The sequence below is a fragment of the Triturus cristatus genome, chromosome 8 (genome assembly GCF_964204655.1).
Source record: "Triturus cristatus chromosome 8, aTriCri1.1, whole genome shotgun sequence".
In the NCBI taxonomy this organism is placed as follows: Eukaryota; Metazoa; Chordata; class Amphibia; order Caudata; family Salamandridae; genus Triturus; species Triturus cristatus.
In genome coordinates this window covers 1,182,785,475-1,182,807,969 of record NC_140591.1, presented here as the reverse complement: position 1 = coordinate 1,182,807,969, position 22,495 = coordinate 1,182,785,475, and the positions used below count along the sequence as shown (strand labels likewise).

The 22,495-nt window shown below is 45.9% G+C and overlaps 1 protein-coding gene across 2 annotated transcripts in view; it reads right to left on the bottom strand.

Annotated features, from left to right (window-relative positions):
- The window catches only part of CYFIP1 (cytoplasmic FMR1 interacting protein 1), a 517,233-nt gene that overhangs the window by 278,945 nt on the left and 215,793 nt on the right, over nucleotides 1-22,495 (bottom strand). For both annotated transcript variants that reach the window (XM_085622863.1, XM_085622862.1), the window contains exons 19-21: nucleotides 10,018-10,094; nucleotides 9,804-9,912; nucleotides 9,180-9,299 (exon numbers count right to left, since the gene is read on the bottom strand). In XM_085622863.1, coding sequence (XP_085478989.1) covers nucleotides 9,180-9,299; nucleotides 9,804-9,912; nucleotides 10,018-10,094 — 306 coding nt within the window. The remainder of the gene's footprint in view (nucleotides 1-9,179; nucleotides 9,300-9,803; nucleotides 9,913-10,017; nucleotides 10,095-22,495) is intronic.

Here is a 22,495-nt window from a genome sequence, read left to right as displayed (position 1 = left end):
GGGGAAGGCGGTAACCTTGGAGGAATGATTCTTTTAAGACCCTCCATAAATGCTTTAATAGCTGGTACCTTAAAGAGGGACAGGTGTTGTCTATTTTGCAAATAGGCTGCTAATGCCGCTAGATGTAGACGTATAGAGGAATACGCTAAATTGCATCTTTGCAGGTGCAATAAATAGCAAATGATGTTCTGGATGGAAGCATCCAGTGGTTGTATGTCATTGTTAGCGCAATAAATGGCAAATCTTTTCCATTTTGCACCATAGCATGCCCTAGTAGTAGGTCTCCTGGCTTCTTTAATGATATTCATACAGTCTGGAGGAAGGTTGAGGTACCCGAACTCTAAGACTTCAGGAGCCAGATTGCCAAGTTCAGTGTTTGAGGATCTGGGTGTCTGATTTCTCCATGGTTCTGGGTTAAGAGATCCGGGGAGAGATGCAGTTTTTGATGTGGAACTAGCGATAGTTCCAAAAGTGTGGTGAACCAGGGTTGACGTGCCCAAGTGGGAGCCACTAGGATGAGTGTCAGCAACTGTTGTTTCAGTTTGCGTACCACAAATGGACTGAGAGGGAGAGGCGGAAAAGCGTACGCAAATCTGCCTGACCAGTTCATCCATATTGCATTGCTCTTTGATTGCGGGTGTGGGTACCTGGCGGCGAAGGTTGGGCATTTTTCCGGTGTGGCGAACAGGTCTATGTCTGGTTGTCCCCACTTTTTCAACAATGGGAGTAAGACTTTGGGGTGTAGTTCCCATTCGTGTATCTGCTGTGTGTGGCGACTTAAGAGGTCTGCCACCTGGTTCTGAACCCCTGGGAGGTGTTCTGCTAGTAGGTAGATGTTCCGGGGAATTGCCCATCTCCAAATTTGTTGCGCCAGTTGGGACAGTTGTAGAGAATGTGTCCCTCCTTGTTTCTGTATGTAATACATTGTGGTCATGTTGTCCGTGCGGATGAGGACAGTTTTGTTCTGGAGATGCACTTGGAAGGATTTCAGTGCTAGGAACACCGCTAGAATTTCTAGGTGATTGATGTGGAACTGTTTTTGTTGAGTGGTCCACCGTCCCGGAGTGGTGTGTTGAAGGAGGTGGGCTCCCCACCCTGTGAGGGATGCGTCGGTGGTCAGCACAACTTGTGGAAGGGGCTCCAAGAACGGCCGCCCTTTGGACAGGTTGATGGTGTTCCACCACTTCAGTGAGCGAAGTGAGCGGCTGTCCACCAACACCAGATCGGTAAGTTGTCCGTGGGCCTGATTCCACTGTTGTGCTAGACATTCCTGGAGGGGACGCATTTGAAGGCGTGCGTAGGGCACTATGGAGATACATGATGCCATCATGCCTAATAGTTGCATGAACACTCTTGCGGGGAGAGAGTGTTGTGTTTGAAATGTTTTGATCAGACTTTGTATGTTGGCTATCCTGGCTATGCTGGGATAAGCTACGGCTTTGGCTGTGTCTATGGTGGCTCCCAGGTATTGTTGTACTTGGGAGGGTTGTAGTTGAGATTTGGGATAGTTGATGGTAAATCCCAAGTTGTGCAGGGTTTGAATAGTGCGGTGGGTGTGGTGAACGCATTTGTCTAGAGTATTGGCTTTTATGAGCCAGTCGTCCAGGTAGGGGAAGACGTGGATTTGTTGTCCCCTGAGATATGCTGCCACAACTGCCAAGCACTTTGTGAACACCCTTGGTGCAGTTGTTACTCCGAATGGGAGAACTGTAAACTGATAGTGTTGACCGTCTACCACGAATCGTAGATACTTCCTGTGAGCGGGATGCATAGGGATGTGAAAATATGCATCCTTGAGGTCTAATGTGGCAAGGAAGTCTCATTGTTGAAGTAATGGAAGGACCTGTTGGAGAGTGATCATGTGGAAATGATCTGATTGTATGTACTGGTTCAGTAGTCTGAGGTCCAGTATGGGTCTCAATGTTTTGTCCTTTTTGGGAATGAGGAAGTATAGAGAATATACTCCTGTGCCCTGATGTTGTAGTGGAACAGGTTCTATTGCGTTTTTCTGAAGCAAAGACTGTATTTCCTGTTTGAGGAGCGTGAGGTGGTGAGACGTCATGGGACGGTGTCTGGGTGGTATGTTTGGGGGCGGGTTTATGAGTTTGAGGCAGTAGCCATATTGGATAATTTGTCTTACCCACCTGTCTGTAGTGATGGTATTCCAGACAGGTAGGAATTGTTGAAGTCTGCCCCCGACTGGAGTGGAATGGTCTGGGGGGAGTGGTGGCAAGTCACTGTTTGGTGGCTGTAGAGGAACGGGTGTTGTTGTTGTTGCCCCGTCCCCGGCCTTTATTATTGTTTCCCCCCGATACCCTCCTCTAAAATATCCTTTGTTAGGGGATGTTTGACCTGAAGTTTTGAAGGTGGAAGAGTTGTCTGTGCCCACATTTTTGGAAGCTCCTCTATAAAAGGCGCGACGAAAGGAGCCTCTGGGTTGAGTAGACTGCAATGCTCCCATAGATTTTGCAGTTTCATTATCTTTTTTCATTTTTTCTAGGGCAGTGTCCACTGCCCACCCGAATAGTTGCTCCTGATTAAAGGGTTGAGCAAGAATGGAGGTTTGTACTTCCGGCTTGAAGCCGGAGATGCGCAGCCATGCGTGGCGTCTAAGCAATACGCTTGTGTTGACCGTCCTAGAGGCGGTGTCCGCTGCGTCTAATGCACATTTAATGGAGGCATTGGATATTAGTTTGCCTTCTTGTATGAGGTCAGTTGCCTGTGTTTTGAAGGGTTCAGGCAGGTGTTGCAAGAGATCCTCCAGTTGATCATAATGGGCTCTATCATAACGAGCCAATAGGGCTTGTGTATTTGCGATACGCCAGTGGTTAGCCGCTTGAGCGGCAACCCTTTTGCCGGAAGCCTCCAGGAGTTTAGACTCCTTGTCTGGGTGGGCGTGTCTCCGGTTGTTTGGGAGTTGGCCCTTTTCCTGGCATTGGAGACGACTAGTGAGTCTAGGGGGAGTTGCGCCTTGATGTACGCAGGATCTTGTGGCGCTGGTCTGTATTTTTTCTCTATTCTGGGGTTGAGAACCCTGGCCCTGACAGGGTCTTTAAAAACCTATGTGGCATTCTTTATCACTCCCTTAATCATGGGTAGAATGTGGACTGTTTTCTGGGACTGCTCAAAAGTGTCAAGTAGAAAATCCTCCTCAGGAGTGTCGGTGTGCATGGTGACACCATGAAACGACACTGCTCTGTTAATAAGCTGACCGAACCCTAAATGGTCATCAGGCGGGGAGGGTTTTGAGGGGTATGGAGCGGGGTCAGGCACATCAGGCATAGGGTAAGACCAGTCATCTACTGGTGCTGTGTCCGGGAGTGTAAAGGGATCAGTAGGATCAGTGGGATAAGTAAAGAAATCTGGGTCTCCCCCTCCCCCAAAATCATCATCATCCTGTGGAGGTGGTGTATGAGAAGGAGATGGTAGTGGTGCAGGCGGTGGGGGTGGGGGGGATGGAATTGGAGGTAATGTAGGAGAGGAAGGACGTAAGGGTGAAGTGGCACAGTCCTTCTTCTTTGGAGGTGCTGGAGGAGGTGGTGAGTCCAGCTTCCTCTTCTTGTAGGGCACCGCTGTTTTTGGATTTATGTAAATCCGTTTTTGCTTAGGATCAGGTCGAAAGAGTTCCTCAGTGTCCGAAGGCGGCTGTGGCGCCGACTTTTTCGGGTCTTTATGGACGTGTTTGGGCACCGAAGATGTTTTGGGTGCCGAAGAACTTTTCGGTTCCGGTGGATTTTTCGGTGCCGACGAGCCTTTCGGTGCCGACGAGCCTTTCGGTGTCGGTGGAGATTTCGGCGCCGAAGAACGTTTCGGTGCCGGTGGAGATCTCGGGACCGAGTGACGTTTCGGGTCCGATGGAGTTTTCGGTCCCGAAGCCTGCTTTGGTGCCGAAGGCACAGTGACGTGAGGTTTGCTCGAGCCCGAGCCACCTGCAGGCTTACTTTTCTTCGGAGCCAGACCCGAGGGCGGGGCTTCAGAAGATGTTTTTGGATCGCGACTGGGCCCAGTTGGCAGAGTCTTGACCAATGTCTTTTTGGGTGGTGTTGGGGTAGGGGGGCTGGTACTCACAGGCTGCCCCGGATCTGAATCGTCGGCCTCGGACACGATTTGGAGATCTTCGGAGTCATCGTCAGGGACGTCCTGTGCAAAGATGTCTTCTGGTTCCGGAATCGGCTTGGCCATGATATGGCGTCGAGCTCTCCGGTCCCGGATGGTTTTCTTCGAACGGAATGCGGCGCAGGCTGGACAGCTGGATTCGTTGTGGTCTGGTGAAAGGCACAAATTACAGACCTCGTGGTGATCGCTATGAGGGAACTTTGCTCCACATTGGGGGCATTTTTAAAAGGTGTCCTTTCCATCAGCCGCGTCCGGAGTCGGTCCGATATGGTTTTCGACGTAGAGTTTTGAAGTTATGAGAGTTGTAGGGATTGCTATAAGTTTTCTGCTGGAGCGGAAAAAAGTTCATCCGAACCTAATGACGGAAAAAAACAATCTGAGGATGGAGTGGATGCCCATGCGCACGGTTGTCCAGGGAAGGAGTCACCAATCTCGTGACCAAAGACTTCTTCCGAAGACAACAACAACCTGCAATCATCCGAGCCCAACACCAGATGGCGATCTTATCCTTAGTGTGTGATCTGCAGCTCATATGCCTCGAACCCAAGCTTATGGATCTCACCAGATGTGATATCCTACAATAGTAGGAAGAGTCAACTTGCGGCAAAGGCTCCTAGACAAGGAAGAGTAGCAATATAATTGCCAACAAATACCCCACATAGGGTAAGGCACTACCCTACAAAAGAAGGGTCCTTCTTGAGACACGCTCATAGGCAGAGGCTCAAACGAAAGGCAACACAGTCATCCCGCTGTACCAGAAGAAGGAAAGAAAATGGCTGAATAGCCACGCAACTGAGAACCTCAGTAACCCACAAAGGGCAACACAAAAGAACGTGACAGCACAGTCACGTATTTTAAAAATTCTCCAGGAGGATTAAAACCTAGGAAGACTATCAACCATAGACAGGAGTCGTCGGACCGCCGAGTCAGCATGGGCATCAAAAAGAGTGATCCCATCAAATGGCAGATCCCTAAGCCGCTCCTGAATATGCTGTGGGAAAACGCCATCGCGCAACCACGCATGGGGCGCGAGACAACCGACCTGGCCATAGCACGACCTACCGAGTCCAAGGTATCCATGACGGACCGAATTGAAGAATGCGCCATTTCATGACTGTAACTGATGATGCGGACCAGATCGGCACGCAAGCTTTCCAGCAAGGAGCTGCTCGACAGCGTCCCAAAGGGCAAACGTAGCCCGAGCAAACACACACAAAGTGTTCAGGGACCGTAGTGCCGAGCTGGTGGATGCAAACACATCACGGCCCCATGACTCCAACCACCCCGAGTGGGAGGGTGCAACGGAATGGGAGTGATAGAGAGAGCTGCCTGAAGCACAAGTCCTCCAGCTCCCGGATGGAGGGTCAAACAGGCGGGGTCAGTGGGAGCAGGCCGTTTGTGATGTGCTACAGCACGATCCACGAGGTCCCCCGAAGAGGGTCTTGCCCACGACCCGAGAAGAATGTCAAATAATGACTCGGCAAACGGCAATAATGGCTCCACGTTCTCCGCTCCCTGGTGGAGAAGTTCCTGCAAAGGCTCTAAAGGCCTAGAGACAGAGGGCGGCTGCATGTGTAAAATGGCTGCAGCCCTGCAAACAGCCCTGACAAATGTCCCACTAGCCTCCGTGGCACCACGAGGTGGGGACAGCAAGGCATCAGTATGGAACGGGCGCAAGCTAATCCGGCCACTCAAAAGAACCTCAGCAAAAGGAGTAGGCCAATGCCCCATCTGTATGCTCTCGGAGAGCGTTGAAATGACTCCGGGGGTGGCGAATCCACCGGGAGTACATCCTCCACCAATAAAGAGATGGTACTGGCATTGAACGGTGTGGAGGTGACGCCAAGTCGGCGTCGTCTACCTCCGAAAAGGCCCCGACTCGATTTGGCATTGGCGACCTCCGAAAAGGCCAAGGCTGCCGGAGTCGAGCCGGCGCCGCGACCTTCGAAAAGGCCTCGCCTGCCGGAGTAGAGCCGGCGCCTTTGAAAAGCCCTCGACTGCGGTAGTCGAGCCGGAGACCTCCGAAGAGGCGTCGGCCGCTCGAATTGAGCCGCTGTCGGCGACCTCCGAAAAGGTGTTGACCGCTCTGAGTCGGACCGGCACCGACTCTACATCACCCAAGGTGGAAACCTTCGGGGAGAGAGTGAGCTGAAGCGGTGATGTGCACCCCGCTGTAGCCACCTCCAGCGATGTCACAGGGAGCCCCGGAAGGCTGTGCGCCCGCGCTAAGGAAGCGCTAGACACCGTGGGATGCCCCTCCGGGCCGTGTCCCGATGATGCGGCGATTCTGGAGTCAGAGACAGTGTGCTCGGTCAGAGCCGAGGCCGAACCCGCCGGTGGAGTCTCAACCTGAGACCCTTGCCCGCCTGTGGGGCCCGAAGGCGTGTCAGGGAGGGGGGGTAATACAAGAAAGGATTGCAGAGCCCTGCAGTAGTCCTCTATCTGAAGACGAGTCGCCCCGGCACCCGGAAATGGGGGATATGCGGGGTCCGACTGCTGGGAGCCATATTGTGTCAAAGACCGTGAGCTACAGGCCCCAACATGATGTCGGCGTGAAGCCGACGGCTTTTGAGACTTCCTTTTGTGCTTACCAGAGGTATGCGAAGGATGGCAACGGTCCCGGGACCTGCGCCTAACAGGAGCGTCGTCGTGCGATCGCCGGCGCCGTGATGACGATTCCGCCGGAGGAGGAGACCGGTGTAGTGAGGGGCCAGTTCGGGACATCCGCGCAGACAGCAGCTTCATGCGGCGTTCCCACAGGGCTTTGGGCCGCAGCTGTTGGCAAGCGTCGCACTTCACGGAGTCGTGGTGCTTGCCCAAGCACCACATACAAATTTCGTGAGCGGCTTATATGGCTCTATTGACGTCTCTTCCGTGGCCAAGTGGCGCCACCTCCGGGCGTGCAGAGGTATTGCTGGGAAAAAGGATTTTCCGGATCCAGTCGAACGCCTGGGAATATTCTAAGTTAAGGAATCTGCGGCTAGATGTCTCTATCAGATCTTCAGCACAGTTCTTACAGTTAATGGGCAATTAGACCAAAAATGAGACAGCAGCTGTTCAAATGCCATAAACCCCTGAACATTGGGTATGTTTTCCGATGACAGCATTTAGGATCGAGCCCAGGAAGAGTTGGATCCGTTGAGGTAGGAGGTGGGACGTCTCTGCATTTACAGTAAATCCTAAGCTGTGGGGCAGGGTTAGAGCTTTCTGTGTTAGTCATTGCATTCTTCTGCTGCTCTTGATCAACCAGTCGTTGAGATATGCGAAGATGTGGATGCCCACTCTCTGTAGATGAGTGGCCACCACTGCCAGACACCTGGTAAAGACCCTTGGAGCAGTAGTGACTCAGAAGGATAGTACTGTGAATTGGTAGTGCTGTCCTCTTACCACAAACTGAAGGAACTGATAAGGGTGGGGTGGATGGGCATGTGATAGTAGCCATCCTTGAGGTGTAATGTCATCATGCAGTCCCCTTGTAAGGATGATGCCCTACAAGTTTGTCATGTGGAGTGCATTGACAAGATGTACTGCTTAAGTGGTTGGAGTTGAAAAATGGGCCAGAGAGTACCACCTTCCTCTGGAATAATGAAGTACATTAGTAAATGCCCTTTCTCCACTTGTATGGGGGTACGAGCTGCATCACAAGTTTTAATAGTAACGCTTGGAGCTCCTCTTTTTCGAGAATAAGGTGGTGACGGTTGAGGTCATATCGCGTGGTGCTATGCTGGGTGGGTGGGTGGAGATTTAAGCTGTAGCCCTTCTGGACTACCAGTAGTACTCACTGATATGAGCTGATTTACACCAAGCAAAAGTGTAATCCCTTAGTCTCCCTTGACAGGTGGTGTATGATCGGTGTAGAGCATGGACAAGTCAATGTTTATGTGCGGAGGCTCCTTTTCCAGAGCCATGTCTGGCACTCTCCTTCTTACCTCTGTAACTACCTCTTGAGTACTTCCTATCTGACCAGGAGTCATGGAATGCCTGTTGCTGGTGCTGGTATGTTTGGAGATGACTAGCAGATGTGAATTTACCCTGTCGCAAGACTGTTGTCTATGAAAAGTCCCCTTGCGGTAAGTAGACTGGGGGGCACCAACAGACTTCATATTCTCTGTATATTCTTATGTTTTCTCTAGTATCGCATTAATTTGGAGACCAAAAATATGTTCCCTATCTAATGGGACATCATAGAGGTGCTGTACTGCCAGTTTAAAGCCCGAGATGTGAAGCCATTTGTGTCTGCGCAGCAGGTCAGTGGTGCTTACATTGCAGGATTTCATTGTCCGTGGCGTTGAGGCAACAGTGGTTGTTTGCATTGGAGATAATTTTCCGTTTGCACAATCAGCTTGTCACCACTTTTCTTGAAGTATTTAGATAGGTGATGTCCAAGTGCCTCCTTCTACTCCCAGTGAAACTTATTGTACCTCAGCAGCAAATCTACTAATTGGCAATGTGCCATAGGGTGGTTAAGCCAATTGCTACATGTTTGCAGTGTGGAGGGGTTTGCTTTCTTTATCTGGGGGTGGGGCATCTCCTGGTGTCTTGGCTGACACACTATCTGGCGGTATACAAGACCATGAAATCTATTTTAGAGAGAATCATCGGGAGAAGACTTGTACTTCTTCATACGTGGTGAGATGACTTTGGCCCTGATTGGATCTTTAAAATTGTCAGGGGCGGACTTGAAAATACATTTGAGCATGGGCAAGGAAAAAAAAAGAAAATAGTGCCTGGAAAGTAAGTAGTAGAAGGACACAAGTACTGAGGCAATATTCCAGGGGAGGGACAAACACAAGAAGACAAATAAAAGCTCACTCAAGCCAACAAATAAAAAGCAAGCACTTGAGTGACAAGAAAGTTAACCAATTGTAAGCAGTGGGCGGGCTTTATGCCCAGTGTAAGCGGACAGCTGGTCTTTTCGCAAACATATAGCTTGTGCTGTACGGTAGGCGAGACGTAAATATAAACGGTGGACCAGCAACTGGGTACAAAATGATAAAGATCAGATCAAAACATGGAGAAGTGGGGCTTATCTGTGCTAAGAGACTTTGGAAAGTAATACTTACAACTATGGAAGTCAGGTCTTCTCCTTCAAACCGCCCAATTGCCAGCTCTAGTGACTTGTACATGGCTGCAGTAATCCTCTGAGTAATAAGGCGGTTGAGATCTATTGACCTACCCAAAAGCTGAATGGAATGATATGGAGAAGAAAAGGTTAGACCACATACTGCTTATGCCATGATGCACAATTAGAAATACAAGGTTTAGGATCAGGCTACAATTAAAAGACACTTAAACACAATAGGGTGATTTACACAGCCCATAACTGAAAACGCAACAAAAGTTCCTCACACCTATCTATCCTCCATTTGGATTTAAAAACAGAGGGTACATTTGTCAACTTCTACCAAGTGCCCTGTCTGTCTATCCTTAGCTTAAGTGTAAGCACACTTTATCTGGGTACAGCTGATCTATTTTAAAATGTTTCAAACATCAGTAGGCTAAGTAGTCTTTTGCCTCCACGCACATCATTTTACTGGTGAGGAAACAATTCTGGTTAGTATACACAGATCTTTCACTTTTGAAAGAAAGTTAAAACTTTGAAAAACGGATATAAGGTGACTTTCACAGCGGGTAATAATTGTGGTTTGTTTGTTCTATTATGACCTTGCTTGCGGGAGATTGCTCACCTGCACATGCCTTTGCTTTAGCAGTGTCTCATACCGGTTGGATGGTGGTGATGGAATAGTCGCCCCCTGGTTCTTACAGTCAGACCTAAGCCGCTTGTCTAGAAGAAGACTGTTGAAAATGCAAGAACAAGGGTGTTAAGACGGAGAGAAAATAATTAAAATGTAGCATACAGCAAAGGGGAGATCATTTGCATGATGCTGTCTAAATACTCACCTTCCAGCCAGAACTTTATAGTAGGCAAATATTTGGTCAGCTAGCTTGTAGACAAATTGATCAAAACACAAATTCACCTGAAGGAGAAATTAACAATTGTAAATACTCACAACAGAACATGCATGCTAGGTAAAGAACAGGTTTTCTATCAGTCAAGATCTCCAATTAGCCTTGACATAGGGAAATGTGAATGTGATCCTTCCCTCATTGTTTGACAGGGGCACACTGACACAAACAGACTTGCCAAGGATCATAGGAGAGTGCTAATTTCACTTTGCTATAACACCCCCCCCCCCCAAATATCGGTAAAGACAGGAGAATAATTTGTGGTCCGAGTGCTCTGAGAACATTCATAAAATTAAACACAGAGCAAGCCTAATGAATGATGCAGTGTTGAATGCTTCAGGGATGCCAGTCAGGATGGAGAAAACTTACAGATAAATAAAAACATGAACAATCTCACGAACAGGCCAAGACTCTTTAAATAAGTACTATAAAGAAGGCTCTAAGGCAGCAAATACCTTCTGGTTCACCCAACTGTATATTATGAATTATGTTTTTAAAGCAGGTTTCTATCCACCATATTCTCCAAAGTAAATAAAAAACAAGGGGACAATTAAGGGGATGGAGGGTGAGGAGCGGGGTAATTAAAATGAAATAATTATGGTAGCAATGCTTCTCATCTCCTAAATAACAGTATTTCAACCTTATAATTATTTCAAGATTAGAACTTGGTACGTCCTCCCTTAGCGAACTGCATTGCTGGAAACATTAGTTCAGCTCCTCCGCAAAATAGTTCCCCATCACTTAACCCCATTGCGGGAAGCCTTTAGTTCAGCTCTTGGCAACAGAGTTATCTACCATTCAAACCAGGTTAATGTAATTATACAGTTTGCCAATAATTTGCCACTTTGAGAGGAAAAAAGAAATGTGCCCTAATTTCTACAGCTGATGGGACAGTCCCTTGAAAACACTAATGCAGAAATTCTTGTTATCTGAAGACCATGGGGTATACTGTATCACAACGTTGGAATACTTTTCTCTTTCAGTAACATTGTGAACTTTATACGAAGTGTCCAGTGTCTATACAGACTTCATCAAGCAGCTGCTATGCCAGGGAGCATGCACATTGTAGCAGCAACAAAGAATTCACAGCTCTGTGCAATGCAGATTCAGCCTGGTCTATGAAGTCAATCGGAGCTCGATATATTAACAATTTAATAACATTAAAATACAGGCGCCTCTCTCTAACATGCTGTTCTTTTCATCGACATTCAAACTGGTGGACAAAAATGGAGAAATCATCAATTAAATGAACACCTCTCCATGTCATCACTTTGTTCTCCAATAAATATTTTTTATCATTGAGGCATTTCAATCCGAGTGCTTGGATTAGTCCTCTGCATCAATCGCAGTCTGTGGGCTCTTTCGACTCAAACATGGAAATGCAGAGGTCAAATCTTGCTTGCTAAGTCTGAGGACAATGACCGCTTAGTGCTTATAAACTGACGATTTCGGAAGCTTTTACAATCATTGACGTCACTTTCTTATCTCCCTCCAGGAGAGTTAGGAAAGAGTTAGCTCAAAATGTCTTGAGGTTGAAGGAACTAGTTATTGAAAAGCTAAGTCTTGAGTAGGTATTTCACAGACAAGAGAAGTGCTTAACTGTTAAACGAAAGCAGTGAGGATGTCATGGGTACAGAAGCTGGATGAAATATAGTGGACTGGTGCGATTCAATATCGAACTGAATTCTCTAGCATGCCAGAAAATATGTTTGGAAGGACTTCTGGCAGGGAAGAAAGAGGATGGGATAACGACTAAGTAAGTGTGTGGCACTAAGAGTGATCTTGGGCAAGAGGGCGATTGGTCTTTGCTGCAAAGCAACTTCATCAGTTGCAGAGCAGGTCTATCCACCCATATCCCACAGTGTATTACAGACACAGATACATGAATGAAATGAATGCTTGTTATACCTACCAAAATACCTGCTAGACTTGACAAAAAGGGCATAGAATAAAGTTGTTTCTGTGTTCCATTTTGTTCAGTATGAAAGATGCAAAATAAGGGGAAATCTCTCTTCTGTCAAGGGCAGAATTAATCCTTGCGCCGTGCGAATGTTAAACTCTCCATCCAGATACATACCTTGAGAGTGATGGAGCGGGTAGTACAAAATTGTGTAAACCCCCCCATTCTGCATATTCATACTAATTAGAATAATCTATTAATCATAATACTATTAATGTTTTGAGTGAAAATGTAATCAACTTTACTAATGTATGAAAACATATGTGGGATTTGCATGGCTAAAATAATTTGTAATTAACCTGTGTACGCATACTAATAATAGAAAAATAGAATATTGCATGATATATGTTGCTTTCGTGACTTTGTCGTATGTTGCACCAGATTACATCATTGGGTGAATATGAACGCTTTAAATGTCGCCATAAGCTAGATAATTACAAGCACATAGGGGAATTAGTGAGGGTTTAACATTTTATTCGTTATTTCTATGTTTTAATTACTTTTTGTGTTTGTTTTGCTTAAGTTATCCTTTGGGCCTAAAGAAAGATGGCCGCCTGACACACACAACGCGACGGCTACCATTCCACGAGGTTTCAGACCAAGTGCGCATGTGCCAACCACCCGTACCAGTAGCCTCAGCCTGACCCCAAACACGATGAGCCTTAGCATGGTCACGATGGGACACTTGCCAAATGTTCAAACAAAAGACTTATGCAAAGAACCGAATGGATCATGCCTGACAATATGACATCATGGACAGTGCGAAACCGAAACGGACGATCTCAACCAACCAATCGAAAGAGCCCAAACTAAGCAAATGTTACATTTTGTCATTACTTTTATTATAAAAGACGGTAGATTAGAGAGGGAATAGCTCTGCTGCTGAATATTTCCATGCTGACGGAGACGACGGTGACGACTGCTGTATTCCTGAATCTTTGACAGACTGAATCGCTGCCCAATTTCTTGATGAACAACGGACTTTAGGAGATCAATGGGCACTGATCGATACTTGCACGTCTCTGGTCCTTGACCTGATCTTTAGGACTGTAGCGTGCTGACGACTAAATTTGATGACTTAGAGGCCGACCGATAGCCAGAATAGGTAAATATGGTGTTCTATGATTTGCGTAATGATTAATAAATTTACTAAATGGAACTAAATTCTTGCATTATTTAGATAAACAAATTATTGATTAACAAGAACATGTGTTTGGTTGTTTATTGATAGAGAGTAAATCAGGAATTTGAGTATGTTTTAGCTGGACTAAATCACTAAACTCAAAACAACTAATTTGATCCGTCGATCACGTGGAAGGAGTATCTTGATGTTTAGGATGTGCAGTATTAAGGGCATTAGTGTATAGAAGTGTAAATACATTTTCTCTCTATAGGTTATAAGGTATTCCTTTCATGTCAGCGCCTGGAAACAGTTATTCTTCCCGTAAGTGCAGGCCAGTGAGAAGTGAAGTGTGAATGTTGGTGTTATGGGCCCCACAAATGATTGTATTGAGTGAATGTGTTGATGTGAATTTTGGTCTGTGACGAAGGGAGGATATATTAGGTACGAGGTTTTGTCCTGTTTCCCGTTACCCAGGTTTCCGCGCTGCATCAAGAGCATTGGTGCATGGGCTTGGGAATCGGAGGTGGGAGTGGCTTCAGCATTGGGGGGGGCTGGGGGGTTGAGAACTTCCTAGGAGAGATATTTATTAAATAAGTAACTGGGGTAGCATTGGGGTTATTAGGGACTGTTCTCCTCACGTTGTTCATTAATGAAATTTTAAATAACATACATTCCAGATTCTTGGAGAGGCTTTATTCTTAACCCTTTAAACAAGAAAGGACCAAGCTGCTTAAGAGAAATTGCTATGTTTTACACTTTGGATGGACTCTTTGCAAAAACGTGGCATCCTGTTTGGGTAGAAGAGCGTAGGCTGTTTACTCTTTATTGGACTGATTTCAGGCCAATTCTTGGACATCAGGTAATATAAAACCCTGGTTGAAGCTTATCAATAAGCGTATCCAATCAGGCAAAATCTGTATGTATGCTTTATACATTTCTCCATCAACAGGGCTCTATAAAGAAGAAAGCTACAGAACTAGGGTTCTTAATCTCTCTCCATTCTGTGCCACAAGAAAATCATACTTTATATTTAGAACCTTGGTACAGATCAAACTTAAAGGCACTGCTGCACTCCACGCTTTTTACAAAGAGAGGCTTAAGGTAAGGTGTGCATTAGCTCCACTGCTGTTTCATTTATATATTGCTGATTTACGTCCATCTCTAACTGATTACCACTCTTGTCCCTCCAATTTAGGTGGATTTCAGATTCCTGTTCAACAGTACACAAAAGACACAGTGCTATTTGACACAACCAAGGTAGGCCTACAACACCAACTCGCAGCCCTTAACATTTACTGCAGATCACAAAAGCTAACCATCAGCCTGGTGAAAAGCAATGTTATTATATTTGGCAGGAAATTAAAGAAGCAGGGGACATTTTTTTATGGCAATTAGGTAAAACAGCAGTATTTCTATTAACAACTCCCGAGTTGGGTTACCTCATCGCAAAGGCCACACACATATAATCTCACCAGCCTCAATCTAAAGGCTATCACCCTAGCATCTACTTTTTGAAAACTGCATAAGGTCGTCACAGGGCCCACTGATGAACTCCTATTTAAAGCAGTTAAAGCTAAGTACCTTCCTTCTTCTGTAAGATACAGCTGTGAGGATTTTCCCTGAAAAATTGAAAGCTGGTTAGACACTTTATTAAATCTTTTTATGTCCCGGTTTCACTTTGCAAAATGTATACCCCAATCAAAAATTAGAATGGAATGTTGTATCAAACAAATTAATTTCAAGAATAGTCAACCATATTCATACGCGGCATGACATCAAAAGGACAAATGAAGGCTTCTTAAAGTTCCTACTTTGGAAAGAAAAACGAACTCTGCTGGCCTCCCGGAACTCCTTCTGGAGCACCCATGTAAAGCAACTCCTCACTGATCTATTGTTCATTGAATCATGATCTTTATCTCTGCCTTTCAGAAACTACTTGGTAAACAGTTCTCTCCCCTATCAAGAGTGGCTGATCTCAGTGCCATCTTTTTGGGAGACTCATTAATATTATTAATTGCTTGGACACAGAAAACATGACCTCCACTTACCTTTTCAACCCTATTCTATTACAACTTAAAATAAATGAAGAGGGAGAGAATGGAGTACAAGTATCAGTAAAGAGATGTCCATGCATATGAAAAGTATAGCTAAGAACTGCAACAACCATAGGTGTCCGGGGAGGAGGGTGGGTGCATGTGAATGTACATCACTAAATGCCAAGAACAGATGCTTACAGAGTACGTAACAATCAGTTTGAGACATGTGTGGTTGTAGATACATATACTTAGCATAGACTGTATAGCGGTGCCCTCCAAAAAGCGGTGGCTAACCAGTAGGCGTTGTAGTTGTTTGAAAAAGTCTACGTAGCACCACCTGTCCTACATTAGCTTATTGGCGTGCTACAACATCCACACAATAGTGCTTGGTGAAGGTGTTTGATGTAGTCAATGTAGCTGCTTTACAACTCTCAACTATGGGAGTGTTGCCTAAGAAAGCAATGGCTGCCCCTTTTTTTACGAGTAGAGATGCTTTTGGGGGTATAGACAAAGTTCTTTTGGTTTTGAAATAGCATGTTTGGCTACATTTAATGATCCATCTGGAAATGCCCGATTTTGAAATGAACTTTCCTTTATGAGGGGGTGTAAACGCAACAAAGAGTTGTTTTGTTTTGCAAAAGTCTTTTGTCCTGTCAATATACTACATTAATGCTCTTCTGACATCTAGTGAATGAAGAGCTCTTCCTTCTACAGAATCTGGTGGAGGGATTAAAACAGGCAGTTCAACCAATTGGTTAATGTGGAAAGGGGACACTACTTATGGAAGGAATTTTGGGTTGGTAAGAAGAACCACCCTATCCTTGTGTAGTTGAAAAAATGGTTCTTCTAAAGTTAGTACCTGGAGCTCACTGACATGCCTTAGTTGAGTGATAGCTATTAAGACAGCAATCTTCGAAGATAGAAATTGGAGGGGGCAGTTGTGTAACAGTTGAAAGGGTGGACCCATAAGTTTTACGAAAACAATATTGAGATTCCACGCATTTGAAGGTGGGACTCTCGGTGGTATTACTCCTTTAAAGCCTTCCATGAAAGCCTTAATGGCTGGCAATTTGAACAAGGATAAGTGTTGCCTATTTTGTAGATAGGCAAACACTGCACAAGAAGTCGAAGTATGGAAGTGTATGCAAGTCCGGAGCACCGTAATACACATCCAAACCCTATGGCACAAAGAATACAATCTAACAATGGAGTCGATGCCCATGCATACTATTACCAAGGGGAGGAGTCACCTTACCTCGTGACTCGAAAATCTTCTTAGAAGAAAAACAACTTGCACACATTCGGACCCAAAACTTGATTGCAGGAGTATGCAAATCATTATCTACAGCCAAACATGCCGCGAACAGAGCATTACTCAAGGTAATTAACTTGTTCTTCTGATGGATACTTCTAACCTCAGATTCCTCACATGTAGAATAGATACCGAATAGATATGAAGCAATTCTGAAACAAGATCTTTCTGAAGCAGAAACCTGATCAAAGGAAAGATGCTCTTATCCAGAAGTTTCAGGTACCAAACTCGCCAGTCTAGAGCCACTAAGATGAGTTGGACCCGGTCGTTCCTGACCTTCCTCAGAGCTTCAGGCAGAAGAGGCAAGGGCAACAAACATGAGTTCAGACCTCCATTCTAGTCGGAATGTGTCTTCTAGAGACAGCCTTCTTGGGAACTCTGGTCTGCAAATGCTTTGACACTGTGCGTTCTCAAAGGTCACAAAAAGATCTAGAAAGGGTTCTCCCGATTGCTGAAAGGTGCCTTGTGCCACCTCAGGTTGTAACCATCATCTGTGATCCGCCAGGTACCGCCGGCTGAGTTTGTCCATCTTGGAGGTTAAAGATCCCGGCAGGTGTTCAGGAACAGGGAGATGCCCTGATGCTCCAGTCGACTACAAGGGTTTAGAGCCTCTTGGCACAGGACCTAGGATCCTACTCCACCCTACGTTTTAGAATACCACATGGTGGTGTTGATGCGGTCCATGAAAAACCTGCACCAGCCTCCCTTTGATGGAAAGCAGGAAGGTCTTCAACGCCAGACAAGTGGCCCGCAACTCCAACAAGTTTATGCAGAGTCAGGTTTCCGCTGGAGACAATATTCTTCTGGTTTTACATCGTCCCAATGACCTCCTCAATCCAGCAGCATCGGTTCCATCACCACTGTCAGCCCTGGGCAGGGAAAATATAGCGGTCTGCACTGGTACAATTACAGTAAAGCAGCTACCACACCATTTTTTTTTTTAGTCTCCTCAGAAACATGGATGGATTCAGACAGGTTCCCTTTGTGCTGGGGTCACTGAGAGTTCAGATTCCACTGCAGAGTCCAAATATGCCACCTGGCATTGTCGATGGGCAAGATGCCAGAGGTCAATAGGCCAAGACACCTCAGACCACTCTCACTGAGAACCTAAACTGAATCATAGGGATCATAGTCCCTATGTCCTGGACTGGTCATGACAAAGGGAAGGTCCGGGCCTGCACCCTATCCAAGACGGCGCCTATGAAGGGGAAGCCTTTTCTAACGAGTCAGGACTGACTTCAGCACATTGATCGCAAACCCCTAGGATGTCAGAAGGTTGGCCCTTGCTTGGAGGTGTTGTACTACTGATTGAGACAAGCCCACCTTCAATAGGCAGTCGTTAAAGTAAGAGAATACCAGTATTTCCAACCTCCGAAGATGTGCTGTGACCAACGCCATCATCTTCGCGAAGACCCGAGGGGCACTTGAGAGATGGAAGGGGAAGCAGTGTAAATTGAAAATGCTCCTGAATTACCTTGATCTGCAGGTATCGTTGGTGGTGCTGGATGATGGACACATAAAAGTACGCAGCCTACCGGTCTAAGGCAGCCATCCATTTGCCCTGATTCACGGCAGACTGAACCTGTGAAAGTTCCTCCGCAAGAAGGTGTTCAGAGAGCAAATATCTAGAATAGTACAAAGGCGTGGATCCTTCTCCAGTAAAAGAAAATAGGGGAGTAACAACCTGCCCTTTCCTATTACAGAGTCTGGTACCCTTTTTATGGTCCCTTTGGACAGGGGAGCCTGCACCTCTTGCAACAAGATGGACAGGCACTCCTCTGACAGGCACTCAGGTGTTGACAGACCATGCAGAGGATTGGAAAGCAATGGAAGGGTATAACCCTGTTGAACGATCTGCAGGACCCACCTTTTGGACGCAGGCCACCACCCTTCGAGAAAATGATTGACTCTGCCTCACACAGGGTGGACGTGCGCCACTAAGGGTAAACTAAAGTGACTTGCAGGCTGATGCTGCAGGGGTTGGGGAACTTGAAAGGTCACTGACCTGTACGTTGTGCCTGATCTCCACAAAAGGGCTGCAAAGACTGTCACTGGGGCAGGAGGCCAAGCGTTGCCTGCATGCAAAACCTCTGGAGTAGCCTCAGAAGGGCCGATACTGATGAGGGAGCAGTCTGACAGGTGTTGCAAGGCCCAAAAAGCACACCATCGGCTTTCTTTGACGTGCTCCAAAACAGAATCTGCTTTTTCACCAAAAGGTGAAATCCATTGAAAGGAATATCCATAAGGGATGCCATCTTGAATAGTCTGAAGTGGAAAGGACCTAAACTCTTGCAGGACTGCCAGAATGATATTGCTTACCATGTCCCAGATGCTGTGCATATATTGTCCCAATGAGGGCGTACCCCTTCTCATTCCTCTGAACTGCAGTGCTCCCATGGACCTTGCAGTTTCGGTGTCTTTTTTGAGTTGAGTTACCTTTTCGTCAACTGGTGTCCTTGAAATGGTCAATTCTCATATAGTCACTGCGTCGGGCAAAATGTTCCATATTAAATCATCTCGCTCGCTAGAGGTATCCCCTCAACGGACTGAGACGTTTCTCTAGCGAGCGAGACTATTTAATACGGAGCATTTTGCCCGACGCAGTGACAACATGAGTATTGAACATTTCAAGGCACACCAGATTAATGCGGCATGGCCTTTTTTTACCCCTTCATGGATCAATCCCATCCCAAGTGATTGCTCTTGTTTGCCAGTCTGGAGCCTACGCGCCCACACTCTTCTCCCCAGGCCTTTTCATGGCCCCTTCAAGGTAACCAGCCCCCATCCTCCCCCCTCCTACATTCCTGTCCTGAGGAAGACCCCGGCGTAAGGGACACACTTACCTACCACTCTCAAGGGGTCGAAACGTCGACATCAACCACACTAGCCAGTTTGACCAACAGCGATTTATCACTGTGATTTTGGTTTAAACTATGGCTTTCCAACTTTGGGAGATACTGTGAATAACCCGGCATTAAATATGAGCCCTCTTGTTGTGTAAATACCTGATTTTGTGAATTACACACTGTTTTACTCATCCTCACTTCAATCACTATACCCTCACCCCTCATCCCTTGTTCTCCCGGGGCACTACTTTAAACTGTGTTAGCAAATGTTATGAACTACTGTTTGTTCAGTGTGATTAAACAACACTGTACATCAAGCATATCACTGTTTTTCAATCCTTTTTCTAAATTGAATGTAACTCTTTGGTTCTTTTATGTGCTTTAATCTGTATACTGGGACCACTGTTCCAATGTACTGTTCGATACCCAGGTCCCAGTGACGTCATTTGGGTTTACCCTTCTAGGTAACTATATCCCTTACCCATCACTAAACCCTGGTCACTCATCCATCCCATCGCAGAAGAAGAGATAGTCAAACTGATCTCCACCTCCAAACCGTCATCTCACGCCCTAGACCCTCTACCCGCTAAACTCAAAAAGCTGAAACTCTCCCTAGCCCCACTCTGGTGCAAGATTATAAACAGCTCCCTAAAAAGCGGAATTGTTCCAGATTGCCTCAAAGTGGGACATGTCACCCCACTGCTGAAAAACCAGGCCTGGATATTAATGATTTAAACAACTTCAGACCCGTCTCCAACCTTCCTCTTCTTTCCAAAATCCTAGAAAGATGTGTACTTCAACAATTAACTCAACACTTGGACAATACCAACTTCCTCAACTCCCATCAGTCGGGATTTAGGAAAGGTTGCAGCACAGAAACCGCGATCCTCAACATAATCGATGATATCCACAAATCACTTGACTCAGACCAATGTTGCCTCCTCATTCTCCTAGACCTATCGGCAGCATTCGACACAGTAGATCACAAACTTCTCCTCAAGGCTCTCGAGGAAAGGGCCGGTCTAGACGAGGTGGTCCTCAAATGGTTCTCCTCATTCCTTCACAATCGCTCCCAGAGAATCAAAATCAAAAGCTTGGAGTCCGACCCTCACCCAGTCAACAGGGGAGTCCTTCAAGGGTCAGTGCTCTCCCCACAACTCTTCAACATTTACATGGAACCCCTCACCCCCCTACTCAGAAAAGCTAACATTCCCTTCCACCTATATGCTGATGATACTCAAATTTACTTGGAAATCCCATCTGTTAAAGACATTCAAAGACTCAATGACATACTAAGGGAAGTGCAACTTTGGCTGTCAAGTAACCACTTAAAACTGAATCAAGACAAAACCGAACTACTCCTCATATCGAACAAAGAAGAGAACCCACAAATGGTCGAGTGGTTAAAAGCTATTGATGCGCTCAATGGAAACCTCACCCTGGCCGACTCTGTTAAATCATTAGGCATCACACTAGACCAGAGGTCTTCAAACTGTGGGGCGCAGCCCCCTGGGGGGTCGTGGATGGGTTCCCAGGGGGGCGCGAATATTACTGCAGATGCATGTAAATGAAGATGGCCTGGAAGTGCTGCGATCTTTATTTGCTGCATTTCCAGGCTGTCTTCTTTTATTCCGGAGAACAGTGAGAGCAGGGGTCAGTAAATGTGCTGGCAGGGTCAAAGAGGTTGCTTAAAAAGACAAAAAAATGTGTTTTGTGTTTTCACACTAAAGGACTTGTATTTGTAAAAGTTAAAGCTATTGGCGTCATAAATTGTAATGTTTGTTATTTACTTTTTGGGTCCGTAGTTGATTGATTATTTAAGGAAAAAAGTGCACGCGATACTATATTATTAGAATTAGGGCGATAAGGAGGTGGAGGGCTATGAAAACAGGAAGAGGAGGAACGCGGACAGGAGGTTCAGGAGGAAAAAGATGTGTAGTGAGGTAAAATAGTAAGATGAATTGAACATGCTAAAGGTGGAAAAGGCAAATAGAAAATTACAAGAGGTTATGGAAATCAGAAATGTGAGACAGTCGGTAGGTTTGTCAGATGTACTCTAGGAGGGCAACAGGGGAATAAATGAATGAATGTGTGAAAAATGCAGCTGGATTTCCGTGCAGCATGCTCCAGTACATGTTAGTTTCACTGTCCCCACATTGCTAGTTTGCTTGTTAAAATTGCTGACGTCAAAATATGTTGTTTCTTTTCCTTGTGGTTCTGTTTGGGAAACATCCATTACGACGCGGGCATTGCATGGCAATGCATTAACATTGCGGGTATTACAACTCAAGTCGATACAACAACTTGCGCTGGATGGTGCTCTAACCTGAGGAATAGTATGATTTACTATTCCAACACCTTCCCTACTGTACGTAGACTGGGGTTGGAATGGTAAATCATACTATTCCTAAGTCCTGCGCACTCCAGTGCAAATCGTTGTAACAACCTGCGTTGTAAAAACTGCGATGTAACGTTCCGCGATCATTTTGATCGCGTTGTAACGTCACATATTCTTCTGTTTTAGTGGGGACACTTTGCTCATCTTTTATTATGTTCAGTGAATCGAATGTTTCATGTGTCTGTTATTGTGCACTAAGGAAATTGATACATTTTCTGAGAAACACATAGTGGATATATTCAGGACTCATTGTGGACCGTATTAATTGCACGTGCCGGCTAATTAGGTATTGGAATTTTTTTCTGAATGGTACCTAGGAGTACCTACTGAGGCACAAGTATTGTAAATATGGTTTATTTAGCTCTGTGATTGATTGTTTGCCGGGAGGAGGGGGGCTGCCCCCTGAACGAAGCCATGTCCCTCCCCCTTCCCCAATCTATACATAAAGTTTTGGAAGGGGGCCTGACCTCGAAACATTTTGTTTAGGGGGCTCAGAGCAAAAAAGTTTGAAGACCTCTGCACTAGACTCAAAACTAGACATGACCAAACACATTAAGATCTCGGCTAAGAGCGCCTTCCTTAACCTGAAGCTACTAAACAAAATAAAACCTTTCATCCCGCCCAACGATCTCAAACAAGCCACCCAATCATTGGTGCTGTCAAAGTTGGACTATGGAAACGCAGTCCTCTAGGGAATAGCTCAAATGCATCATGCTCCTCTGAAAACAACTCTCAAT